The sequence below is a fragment of the Ochotona curzoniae genome, unplaced genomic scaffold, assembly GCF_017591425.1.
Source record: "Ochotona curzoniae isolate NIBS_2020 unplaced genomic scaffold, NIBS_Ocur_1.0 contig_4501, whole genome shotgun sequence".
In the NCBI taxonomy this organism is placed as follows: domain Eukaryota; kingdom Metazoa; phylum Chordata; class Mammalia; order Lagomorpha; family Ochotonidae; genus Ochotona; species Ochotona curzoniae.
Window position 1 is genome coordinate 18,467,783 of NW_024466307.1, and position 13,272 is coordinate 18,481,054.

At 41.6% G+C, this 13,272-nt stretch overlaps 1 protein-coding gene across 1 annotated transcript; it reads left to right on the forward strand.

Annotated features, from left to right (window-relative positions):
- The first annotated feature begins 499 nt into the window (after positions 1-499).
- Positions 500-4,619, forward strand: LOC121160223 (thymic stromal lymphopoietin). The gene is made up of 5 exons (XM_040985869.1): positions 500-594; positions 1,188-1,359; positions 1,943-1,987; positions 2,546-2,680; positions 4,509-4,619. Exons 1-5 carry the CDS (start codon positions 500-502, stop codon positions 4,617-4,619), a joined length of 558 nt encoding a protein of 185 aa, XP_040841803.1.
- The last annotated feature ends 8,653 nt before the right edge of the window (positions 4,620-13,272 follow it).

Genomic DNA, 13,272 nt, shown 5'->3' on the forward strand with positions numbered 1-13,272 from the left:
TCTCTCCGAAATGCTTTCTAACTTATGTGGTGCGTGATCTGTTTGTGGGTCAACAAAGATTTGCAAGCACCTAGCAGAGCTTACTATCTTGCTGATTCTTTTATCCGTGGAGTCCGTGCCCAGAGTCAGGTGAAACAGGTTAGCCTGATTGCGTTGAGCGCTGAGGAACGGGGTGCTCACAGCAACCTGTGCCGCTGCAGGAATGCTAGTGCTGGACAGCTGCCCCGCTAGAGGCAGCACTGGCTCGTGGTCCTCCCTCTCCCTCTGCCCTCCTGGAAGAGGCTAGGAAAGTGGCTGCGTGCAGGATTTTGTGTTTTTAGAAGTTCTTGACATCTGCTAGAATGTGCTATAGCAGATTTCAACCCCAGAATCTCCCCCGTCACCAAGAGAAGCTGCTTCTCCTGCTACTGACGCAGGTGCTTTGGAAAGAAGGGTTTCTGAGTATGAGATCAGAAGTTGCCACATTTATTTGAAACTCTTTTGGTGAGTTCTGGACATGATGGCACAGTTGCTGACTTCACATGGAAGCACAGCCCAAGTCCAAGGCTACATTCATCCTGAGAACTTCTCAGCTGCTGAGGAAAAGGGAAAACGGTATAGAAGTTGACCAGAAGACCCAGAGGTGTACAGGATGCCCCAGCAGCCATATCATGTCCACAGAGTAGCTAATGGTCCCCAAGGTGTTATTTCTAAGGAGAAAAGATCAGGTTTGACATGGAAACACCCTGTGGGAGACAAATGTGGGCATCCTTTTCTTAAAGCACATTCAGCCACATACCAAAAGTTTAGCACATAGATGGAAGGAAGAAGGTATGGGAAAGTCCCGACAATTTTGCTAATGCTAAAACTCCATAAATTTGGCTAGTCCTGCTTTTTTTTTTTTCTTCCTTTCACAGCATCAGTCTTTTCTATAAAGGATGACATCAAAGAAAATCATTGGCCTACAAGAAAAGAGCCCGTAGGCGTTTAGGTGTTATATATATGGAGGCAGCATGCTTTGCAGTAGCAGGGAGACTCCAACCTCAGGCAACAACATGGGTGAATAGGGGTTCTGGGGACTGGGAACAAGAGGCTGAGGCTGGTGTCTAAGCCCTTGACCCCCAAAGGCAGGCCCAGCAGACCTAGCAGCAATGAAACCTTCGTGGGGGGAACTTGGTGTGAAAGTAGGCAAGAAATGGGTTTCTGAGTGGATTGACATATGCCATACTATTTGTTCTGTCAGTTTTTTTCAGGAAGATCATCATCATGCAACTAGTAGGGCTGGTGCTAACTGACAGCTTCACTAACTGTGACTTTGGGAAGATTAGAGACACATATGAGAATATCATTTATTTTGGGCTGAAGAGATATATGAAGGGGGTAAGTAAAGAAACATCTGCCTAAACAAATGTTATGCTCATCAGGCTGGACACACACAGAGAGTCACATTCACACACTACAGTGTAACTTGCACTGGAAATAAATATAACTTGAAAAAATCCTGACCCAGATTTGGGTAGAGGAACATTTATAAGCAGTATTCAAATGCCTTGGCATCTAAAATGACGATGTAGAAATTGGCACATTGTGTTATGAGGAGGGACGACTACTGACAGGTTACACCATGTCTCAAGAGTGTCTACCCTCTGCTAACTTGCAGCTCTGACAGTGCAAAGACAGCGGTGACAGAGCGTGACAGGAGGGGGTAAAAGGGGAGAGCATTCTTGGGAGCTGCGCGCTCCCCAGCTTTCGAGCGTTCTGGGTGTTTCCGCGTGCCCAAGTCCAAGTTCTAGCCAGCTCCATGTAAAAACGGAATATGTCATTTGCTTGACAACGACGGAGGAAATAAGTGCCCAAGGGGACACAGCTTTCAGAACATCTTCAGAGTCAGGGAGCGAGGAGGGCAGAGAGAATGGTTTTCCCTTTACCGGTTTTGCTGGATTTGTTTTTTCCCCCCATCTAGACCAAAAGTACCCAGTTCAACCCCACCGTGTCCTGTTATAATCCGGTGAGTAAAGTAGCCAGTAATTCATGCGAGAACCGGGCATCCTTCCATGTTCTGCAGTGTGCTGCGCCCCGAGCTGTGCTGGCTCCCGGGGCGACGCCGGCGGGGACAGGGACCCCTCAGCAGGCAGCCTGCGCTGCGCGGAGCCTTGCACAGCTTGGAGAAAGGGGTTCTATCAGGCCTGCTTGGCATTCCGGGAGACTGCGCTTTCCTCTCCTGACAGGAGAGACTGATTGGAAGCTAGGATGGGGAGCACGTCCAGGGCACCACCCCCAAGCTTTCAGGCTTTCGCTACGTGGGTGGGAGTCCGGGGCGGAGCCGGTGGAGCTGGCCGACCTACCCGCTACGCGCCCTGGCTGCGAGCGACGTCCCCCTGCCCATGCATGGGACCTCCACGGCTTTCCTCTAAAGGGTTGCAGTGACTATCTCCTTCCCCGCCTTCGTGGGTTCCCCTTTCACTGAACTCTAACTTTCTCTCTGTCTCCCTCCCTTCCTGCCGTCCCTCCCTCCCTCCTCTCCCATTTTTTTCCTTTTCTGGCGAACTTGACCACTCGGGAGCAGTCAGAGTGTCTGACTATTATCGATCGCGACACTTTCACTCCCACCCACGGCTGTGAGTCCTTTCCCACCGAAGACTTCTCCGAGCAAACCAGGGCCACTCTTGCTTCCCAGTGCCCTGGCTACTCCAGAACTCAGGTAAGCCCAAAGCTCGCTCGCCAGGCCGGTTCCCTAACTCGGAGCCGCCCTCCAAATGCGCAACGATTGAAGCGCAGAGCACGCTCCGTGGTCTGTGTTGAGGTTTTGTCGTTTCAAGAGCAGTAAATCAGATCAAACTGTGTGGTGACATCCAGACCCAAACCCGCCTATTTCTACATTTTCGATTCTCTTTGGTTTCAGTTATGTCTGTAGATCTTAGGTCAGTGTTTCTAGTAGAACGAGGGAGTTTCGTCATTCAAAATGTCCTGGCTGCGGCCGCTCTTGCAGGGAGACCCAGGTGCCTAACCCAGACTCCCCAGAACAAAACCTCTGGGTCTGGAAATATTTTAGAGAAATTCTTTTCATTCCAAAATTTGAGCATATTAGCTCAGATCTAGCTCTTAAAGATAGCATGCTTCTTTCTTTAAATGTTACATTGTACATTAAATTTCTACCTTAGATGTGCTTAATTGCTCGCCTGGGTGATAGATGCGCTACACAGACGCGCTTGCTGATGTAGTAGCATGCATTTGGGTGGGTGTGTAGCTTTAAATGGCGACGCAGTGTGGTGCAGTTGCCAGTAGGAACCCAGCACAAAGCCCGCCTGACTTTCGATCCTAGTCCTTTAACTTCTGAGTAGACTTGGATAAATGCATGGCTTCTGTGCGTCTTGGTTTATGGGTCAAGTGAGTGTCATATTTGTAAGTTTCAAATAGTGTATTTAGGGGATTAAATGAGTCAGTATGTGTAAAAGTATTTGGAATAATGCCTAGCTTAGAAAATGTATTCAATAAACGTTTCAGTTGACATGTACAGCAGTAAATTTGTGTCCCTTGTAGAAGTTTTCAGACACAAGGAGGCGAATGTGATTTGAGTAGTTGATCAACTCTTAGTTTTTAGGGGTTGGGTGTTGAAGCCATGGGACAGATGTGAGTTGAATTTTGAGTTAGGAACTCAATACCCTAGGATTCTGTGGACGGCTTCAATAAAGCAACCTTCTTTAAGAAAAGCACAGTCACACTCCAGATCGCGTCCTTGGAAACAAGCACATGAGGAAGGGAGTCGGGAGAAGGTGATTCCAGCTCTCTCACAACTTCAAGAAATGCTTAACACCAGCAATCCTTGACTATGATATGCTAGGTTTTACACTGTAAGATTTCTCTTAGTAGTTCAGTGAACTTCATCAACCAAACTACTTTGTCACCGTAAGATTCAATGTGCATTGACTGAGGGTTGATTCAAGTGATGGAATACACCAGAATTCCTTGAGTTGTTTCAGGGTGTGTCAGGGTGATGCAGGCATGGGGAAAAGATAAATTTTTGAGTTCAAGTAATAGGATAGGTTTCTGAAATTTTATGTATTAACAGACATGATGTGAGTTCTGCCTTTGAAAAATTTCCGGGAAATCACGAAGTCATCAACTTACTCATTTTATTATTCAATAAATGTTCAGTGTTTCCTGTAGAGAAGGCAATACGCAGTCAGCAACATAGGGCACATCTATGATGCAAGCAAAGCAGCGTGTAAGGGAGGGGCAAGTGAAGTGACACACACCCTTAAGCACTGGCAAAGTTTCCAAAAATAAAGATCCAACTGTTAGCAAAGGCTTTCAGAAGGAGATAGTGTTTGGCCTTAAAGCAAAAGTGAGTGCGTGGAGAATGCATGAGACTCCTCGTCGGGAGGAGACACACGCTCAGAGCAGTGGGCACCTCCCAAGGTGGGACCTGCTAAGATAGATTTGAATAGGAAAGGGGACATAACCTCCTATTCGACCATCGGTAAACATAGAGAACATTAATTTTGACCATTTATTCTCTCATTCCGCAGACAAACAGTGCCCAGAAAATGAAGACAAAGGAAAAAGAAGTCATCACCTGGAAGTGTCTGGAAAAAGCTGCGCATTTACTAGGATTGTGGCGTCGGTTTAGCCGATTTTAAGCAAATAAACCATCTTTCTCATAGTCATATTTCACAGAACTGAAATCATCTCTATTAAATGTATTAAATGTCACCGTTAACTGTGATGTTTCAAAGACCACTCAATAGTTATTTTTAATTGCAGAGATATATTAATTTATTTTTTATAAATTTTTTATTGCTTAATATAGAGTTTTAAATTCAGGACAAGTGCTTTCTAACAAAAGTCCAGGAAAAATATCATATTGATGACTGGCTTTCTGGAAGTAATTTTCAGCTAGGACTGCAGAAGCCTCACTCAGGGAAAACTCTGAAAGTGTAATATAAGAACATTTTCATTTGGATAAGGGAAAATTTTAACTCAATGAGAGCACTCAAACTTCAATTTAAAAGAAAGGCATTTCTATTTGTGATGATACATTTTGTGTTTTTCTAAGAAAATTTACAAAATAAGACAATGTAAGAAAAATGTAGCAAAGAAATTTGAAAGAATTTTAAGTGAAATATTGTGAAAGTATTTTAAGCCAGCTTTGAAAAATTGTGCAGCAGATAAGTGCTTTATTAAAAATATCCTGAAGAAATACCTTTATTATAATTATAAGGCATATTGTAAGATTACAGAATGTGTTTTTAAATCATGTTCAATCACTTTTGAAAATGTACATGTTACTATATAATTAACACTATCTATTTCTTAATAAAATTATTCTTGAGATGGCTTTTATGAGTGATTTTTCACATCTAGTCAATAGATCTCTTTCTTCTTTAAAATGCTGCTACTAGGGCCCGGTGTGATAGTGTAGCAGTTAAGGTCCTTGCCTTGAAAACACCAGGATCTTATATGGACACCAGTTCTAATCCCGGCTGCTCCACTTCCCAACCAGCTCCCTGCTTGTGGCCTGGGAGAGCAGTAGAGGATGTCCCAAAGCCTTGGGACCCTACAACTGCGTGGGAGGCCTGGAAAGAAGCTCCTGGCTCCTGGCTTCAGATCAGTGCAGCACCGGCCATTACAGTCACTTGGGGAGTGAATCATCAGATGAAAGATCTTCCTCTCTGTCTCTCTTCTCTGTACATCTGTCTTTCCAATAAAAATAAATTTTTTTAAAAATGCTGCTACTAAAATAAAGAACAAAAAGAAAAGAAAGGGGAAAATGTAAATTCCTTGCTAAAATAATAGTAATTATTTGTGAATCACAGTGTGATGCTTCAATACATTCAATACATGTACACAATGTGTACTGATCAAATCATGGAAATGGTATATCTACTTTTTTGACACTAATTTATGGTTGAAGTGTTGGAGCCTATTTCTTCTATCACATGAAACATGCGCTAGGGTATAATGATCTATAGTTACCATGCTGAGTAGCCCTAGAAACTTATCCATTTGATCCAACTCTGATTTGGCACCTATCATCAAAACTCCCTTTATATATTCCTGCCACTCTCATTCTCTGATAACAACCATTCTGTGTAAAGATGGAGCTGTGTGTATGTGTGTGTGTGTGTGTGTGTGTGTGTGTGTGTGTGTGTGTTTCCCTGCTGGTTCATTTCATGAAATATGATGTTCTCAAGTTCTGCCTATGTTGCTCCAAATGACTGAATTTCATTCTTAAAAAAAAAAAAATCAGAACCGAGTGCAGTAACTCCACTGGCTAATCCTGTACCTGCAAGCTGCAGTATCCCAACCAGTTCATGCCCTCATTGCTCTATTTCTCCTCCAGCTTCCTGTTTGTGGCTTGATAGCCCAAACCCTTGGGACCCTGCCCCGCATAGGAGGCCCAGCAGAAGCTCCTGGATCCTGGCTTCATTTTCTTAGCAGATCATCCATCTACTGATTGACCATATCCCCCCAGTGACCGCAAAGGCCAGGGCTATGTGAAGTCAAGTGCCAGGGTCTTCTTCTAGGTGCAGGAACCCAAGGACTTTAGCCATTTTCTGCTTGTTTCAGGTCATAAGCCAGGGGCTAAATCAGAAGCGGAGCAATTAGAACCTAAACCAGAATCCATATGAGCACGCTGTCACTGCAGGTGGAGGCTTAGCCTTCTATTCCACAGTGCCAGGCCTAGAGTTTTCTTTTTGTGGTTAAATATATATACAACAAATTCTGGATTCACTTATCTATTGGTGGACACTGTGGTTGATTCCATATCTTGGCTACTATGAATAGTGCTGCAATAAAAATGGTACACTGATTTAAGGTCTTTTGAATATGTAGCCAGCAGTGGGATTGCTGGATCATATAACTGCTCTATTTCTAACTGTTTAAGGGAACTGCTCACACCGGGAGTGGGAGATGGCTATACAGACAATGGAGCAACTGCACACCATGGAGCAACTGCACACCAGGAGGTGGAGAGTGGTGAGCCAGGAGCTGGGGCTATGGAGACCATGGTAGAAGCTGAGACATGAAACTCTCTGCAATGAGTGGCACAAGACTGCAAACAGCACCCGGCACAATAGTGTAGTGGTTATTAAAGTCCTCACCTTGCATGTGCTGGGATTCTATACGGGTGCCGGTTCTAATGCTAGCAGCCCCTGCTTCCCATCCAACTCCCTGCCAAAGCTTTGGCCTGGGAAAGCAGTGGAGCACAGGCCAAAGCTTTGGGACCCTGCACCCACGTGAGAGACCTGGAATAAGCTCCTGGCTCCTGGCTTCAGATTGGCACAGCTTTGGTTGTTTCAGCTGCATGGAGAGTTAAACATCGGACAGAAGATCTTCCTCTGTCTCCTCCTCTCTGTATATCTGACTTTCCATTAAAAATAAATACATCTTTTAAAAAAAAAGACTACAAACAAATACCAGGGTACCAAGCACAATCTGTAAAATCAAACTGTAGACCTGTGAGTGACACAGCTTAGAAACCTGCCCTAAGGAGAAGAATCTGCTAACCAGAAGTACAACAACCAAGAGCAAAATAAGAGACAAAGGCATAATGAATATTATTGAAGACTCCCCTGCAAAGGAGTAAAAGCCTTTGCTAATCTGTGTTAACTGAGAAATACATCAAGGAAATGGCAGATACAGAATTTAGAAAACTCATTATAAAACTTCTTATCAACAACAAGATGCACATATAGGAGTTCAAGGATTTTAGGGAATATGATACACAGAAAATACCAACATTGAAATGAAATGAAGCCAAATTATTGGAAATGAAGAACACAACAGAGCAAATTAAAAATTCATTGGAAAGTCTCAATGATTGAAGGAAGCAGAAGAAATAATCTCAGACTTGGAAGATATTTCTTGTCATAATGGGGAAACAATCAAAAAGCTCAAAGCAGAGCTATGTCAAATTAGAACAAAGTATTCAAGAATTAAGAGACACTATTGAAAGACCAAATATAAGAGTAATGGGAGTTCCAGAAGGCACAGACAGAGAAGCTGGGTTTGAAGCTGTATTCAATGAACTAATAAAGGAAAACTTCCCTAATCTGGAGAAAGAGTTGAGGAAAATCATAGAGGAAAAGCATAAAACTCCCAACAGGGCAAAACAAAGCCAATTTTCACCATTACACATGATAATCAAGCTCTTCAATTGAATATAAGGAAAAGATCCTTATATATGCAGGAGGGAAAAAAATCAATTGACAGATAGCAGAACGGCAATCAGACTGACAGCTGACCTACCACAGAAAAGAGGCCAGAAGAGACTGGAGCCAGAAGAGACTGGAGCATCTTCCAGATTCTAAGAAGAAAACAATTGTTGGTCCAGCATAATGTGCCAGCAAAGCTTTCCTTTCTCTTCGAAAATGCAATGAAATTCTTCCACAGTAAAGAAAAGCTCAAAGAATATGCCTCTTCCACACCTGCCATACAAATCATACTTATCAAAACACTCTCTTGACAGAAATGTAATAGCATCCACCAAAACCAAAAGCAAATGTGAAAAATATCCCAGTAAAACAACAGAAGACTAAATCAAACAATGAACAACCCATTGCTAAAATGGCAGGTCCAAATTACCACACTAACCCTGAATGGAAACGACTTAAGCTCATCAATGAAATGTCATAATTAGTGGAATGAATTGAAAAACAAAAACCATCAATCATCCGTTGCCTACGGGAGACGCATCTTATCAACAAAAATCAGCAGAAACTATATCTCATTGATTTTGATTTTTTGGTTTTTATTTTCACTTCATCAAAACATTTTTTCACATATTAAGTTCTTCACTGACTCATAAGTCATAAGCAACATCATTTTCTACAAGAAGGTTCTTGATTTTCTTTTGCATTTCTTTTTTTTTTAAGATTTATTTATTTTTTATTGGAAAGGTGGATATACAGAGGAGAGGAAAAACAGAGAAGAAGATCTTCGGTCCGATGGTTCACTCCCCAAGCGGTCGTAACGGCTGAAGCTGAGCCAATCTGAAGCCCGGAGCCAGGAGCTCTTCTGGGTTTCCCACATGGGTGCAGGGTTCCAAGGTTTTGGCCCATCCTCAATTGTTTTCCCACACCACAGGCAGGAAGTTGGATGGGAAGCAGGGGCTGCCGGGATTAGAACCAGAGACCATATGGGATCCCGGCGCATGCAAGGTAAGGACTTCAACCACTACACTATTGTGCCGGGCCCTCTGTTACATTTCTTCAACAGCGCATTAGTCATATGGTAGAACATTATTTACTTTCATGGCATCATAAATTTCTGCTTTTCTTTATGTTGTTGATGTTGTTTTGTGGCTTTTCATTTAAGGGGATGTATAGTAACTGTAATGGAGACTAGATTTGAGGAGGAAGTGAGGTAAATCTCAGCGCCTATGGAACTGCATCATAACATAACAATAATATGAATAATAATGGGAAACAAAAGAAAGCAGAAGAGCTTTTCGAGTTAATAAATAAACATTATCGTCTGTTTCATCCCATGTGGGAAAGTGCTTTAAATCATAAAGTGTGGAAACAGGTATTGCATGCTCTCTGAAGGGTTCATCAGGAGGCGGAAATGATTCCAGCTAAAATTTGGACTTTTTGCTCCACAAGCAGCATGAATGAAAATTCTTTACGATCTGAATCTGATATCCCAGGGAAATTGCCTCTGAAAGAGAAAAGGGTTCAGCAAAGCAACCAAGCAGGAAATATCAGTCAGCAGATGAGTCACCTGTTGCTCTCTGCCTCCTTTGCCAGTTTCTAACAGCCCACTTGCCAATACAAAAGAAGGGGAGGTAAAGGAGTCCAGAAAAACATCAAAAATCTATCCCCCCCCCCCGAGATAGAAAGTTCATCAGACAATGATGCAGAGTCATCAGACAACAACCGAAATTCCCACAACAAAATCAGAATGTCGATTATTGCTGGGAGGAGTCCGAAGAGTATCTCAAGAACTGGATAACACCCACCTGGAGAAGGAGCATCTGACTCCCTTGGCGACACTGACTTCTAAGGCTCCTCTGCTGTTAGCACCTTCTCCTCCACCACCACAAACAAAAAGCACCTTTACTTTGGTGACTGTTCATTTTTATTCCACCAGAAAATGTTCTGGAAGATCAAAGAGCTGATTATCCTAAACAGGCTCATACTTCTGAATATCAAACCCTATCTGTGGATATTTACAAAGGATTTTAAAAGTCAATATCCACATATTGGATGCAGTCCACATATGTAAAAGAACTATTAAGATAATCTGGACAGCAAGTTAGAATAATTCTAGTGGACTGGGAGAATTTGACAAAGATTACTTTAGAAAGTGGTGCTTATATAAAATTCAAAACATGATGGGAAGATGAGGCTAAACAACAAGGTCGGAAAAATGAACAAAACGAGTCCCCTATGCTAATTTCTTTTGAATAGGAAATTGGACAAGGACACGAGTTGGGAGTGGAGGAGCAATCACAGTCCACGGATGAGATTAGACATCATGCTTTAAGGGTCTGTAAGCATGGGGAAGGAAAAAAACAACCACCAAATTCCTTTGTCAAAATGGTTCCAGGGCTTTACACTGCTTTCATTGCTCACCTACAAGAAGCATTACAGAGAGGCATTTCACAACCTGTCATGAGGGAGTTAATACTCCAAACTTTAGTCTATGAAAATACAAATGCTGATTTCCAAGGAGCTTTACACCCCACTAAGGCTGCAGGAGAAACTTTAACTGTTTATCTTCGTACATGCAAGCTTATTGGATCTGAGGGATAGAAAGCTAATTAACTGGCTGCTGCATTAACTAATGGGTTAAAACAAGGAAGAGTTAAATGTTATAATTGTGGAAAATTGGGACATATGTGAAAAGATGTCGGAAAGGAAACACCCAGAAATCTGTTCAGCATGTTATGAGTTATCCTAAGGCTTGCCATAACATTGGAATTTTCAAACATTCTGCCAGCCTGGCAGTGCTTAGAATTTTTGCTATCCAAAGCAAATGAGTGCTAGATGTTTTAATTGTGACAAGCCCAGACACCTTCAAAAACAATGCTGAGCACCTATCTTAACTCAAAGATACAGCACTAATACTACAAAGAAGTAGCATTAGAATCGCTTCCCTAAAATAAGTTCTAAATATGTTCTAAATGCCGTAGAGGCCAATATTGGACAAAAGAATGCTAACCCAAATTAATTGTGATGACTGTCACCTGCAGCCAGAAAACCACTGGCATGGCCAATTAGAGGTTTATAAGACACCAATATCCTATCCAGTTTGTGCCTATAGAAGAGTAACACACTTAATTCCTGCTACTACTGGGAGGGCTAATTAAACGTTGATATCTCTCAAAATTTCACCATCCCTATTGTGCCTCTTTACCTTGCACTCCTCACCCTACAGGTGGAAATCCTCAAGGACAAAATCCTAATTAATTCTAGCAAATGGATGCCACTCATATATCTCTTTTCCCTAAACAGCCATTCTTATGAGTTAAAGAAATGTGCTAATTCTTACTTACAACTTTTTATGCTAAGGTAATCTTTGTGTTCTCTGCTCATTAAGTTTTCATTGTTTAAAATCAACAAAGGTTATATTCTTACTTTTAAAGTATTTGAGTAATCACTTTATGTCAATAATTAAAACTCATCTATACTATATCATATCAAAGGGATTTATTTCTGTCAGACATTGTAAGTCTTCTTGGCATCCTTGACAGGCATCCAAAAATTTTTAAATTTCAAACTTTGGGACTCTGGTACTTCTAGTGAGACCTCCTAGAAATATCAAGGAAATATCAAGGAATTTATCTCTTATGTTACAGAAACAACTGATCAGACTATTAAAATGATAATAAAAATACTGTCAAATGCCAAGGGGGGCAAAATTTTGTTATAGCAAAATATTACTATTACAGATGTCCAAAAAAAGTACGGAAGTCTAATTCAACTCTGTGCACTTTCAAGAGTTTCAGAACATATTATGCCTAATAATGGTAAAATATAGGCCAAAAAGCCAGGAAAAAAGATAGCTTACCATTTTGTAAATGTGTCCAGATTGTTCACTACACATCTCTTACAATACTTTATATTACTAAAAGATACTAACATATAGGTCTTCAGTTTAATGGACGAATATCACAGTAATAACCAGCTTTTTCCTCTCAGGGTTTTGATTCAAACTGAACATCATGGTGATTTTTTCACGTACTGATTTCTACTAGCACCAAGCTTGGTTAACAAAGATGCCTCAGTGCATCCTAAACTTGTCTGACATGATCTCTTTCACACCTCTTCACATTTTGGAGGCCCCAGTCAAAGGGCAGTGTCCATCCTGAGCTCCAAAAATCAGCTCAGTGTTACGGGAAGGACCACGGTGATTATTAAAATGGTCCCCGCAGCCTATCCATCTTTCTGGCTCGTAGGATTTGCATAAGTAAATATTTCACCATCCAATCTGTTTCTGTTTTGAGTACTCATTTGGAATTCAGGAAGGCTGGACGCAGCATAACTTCATGATTCTGGGTCCATATGAGACATTGTTATGACCCATCAAATTTCTAAACTGTGTGAGTGTGGTGGCCACTTGTCTCTCTTAATATCTATGTTTTTGTTTAAACAGTTTAGTTCTATAAGTGTGGTTCCAAAATAACAGCTGTTAATCAAAGCTCTATCCCAATAGTCCCCTGGGTATATGTGCATTTTATTTTAAAGACACACACACACACACACACACACACACACACACACACACCATTTTTGACCTCAGCCAAACTTTGTCTTTCAATGTAACTGATAGAAACTATACCAATATAGGAAAATCTAATCTTCCTTGTACTGCTATTTCAGAAATATCTAGAAATATATAGAAATACCAACCTACCCATTGAAGTAACTGTAGAGCTATGGAAGTATTCTTACATCAGTTGGGGACCACATGATAAATTTTCATATAATTGTGAGAATTGTAATCGTACTCTGCATAATTATTTAATTTCTCCCTCCTGGAGTAAATACTATCATTGGCACTATAAAATACATGGAGTAATGGCCAGGCATGAGGGAGGTGTATCTGCTATTCATCCTTGCTTGATTCACAACAGTATCTTATATCCTGAGCAGACTCAACTATGGAAATTGGCATCAGCTTCATGACCCGGATTGTACTGAAAGGAAACCTGGCACCAGTGTCTGAGGTTTCGTAGTCCCTTGGAATGTTGCTTACTCCTTTTCTTCCCACAGTAGAGCTACTCATCTACCCTGTGCTTGGAAATGGTATGGGCTATTCTGACCTTTTGGAGATTCGGCTAAT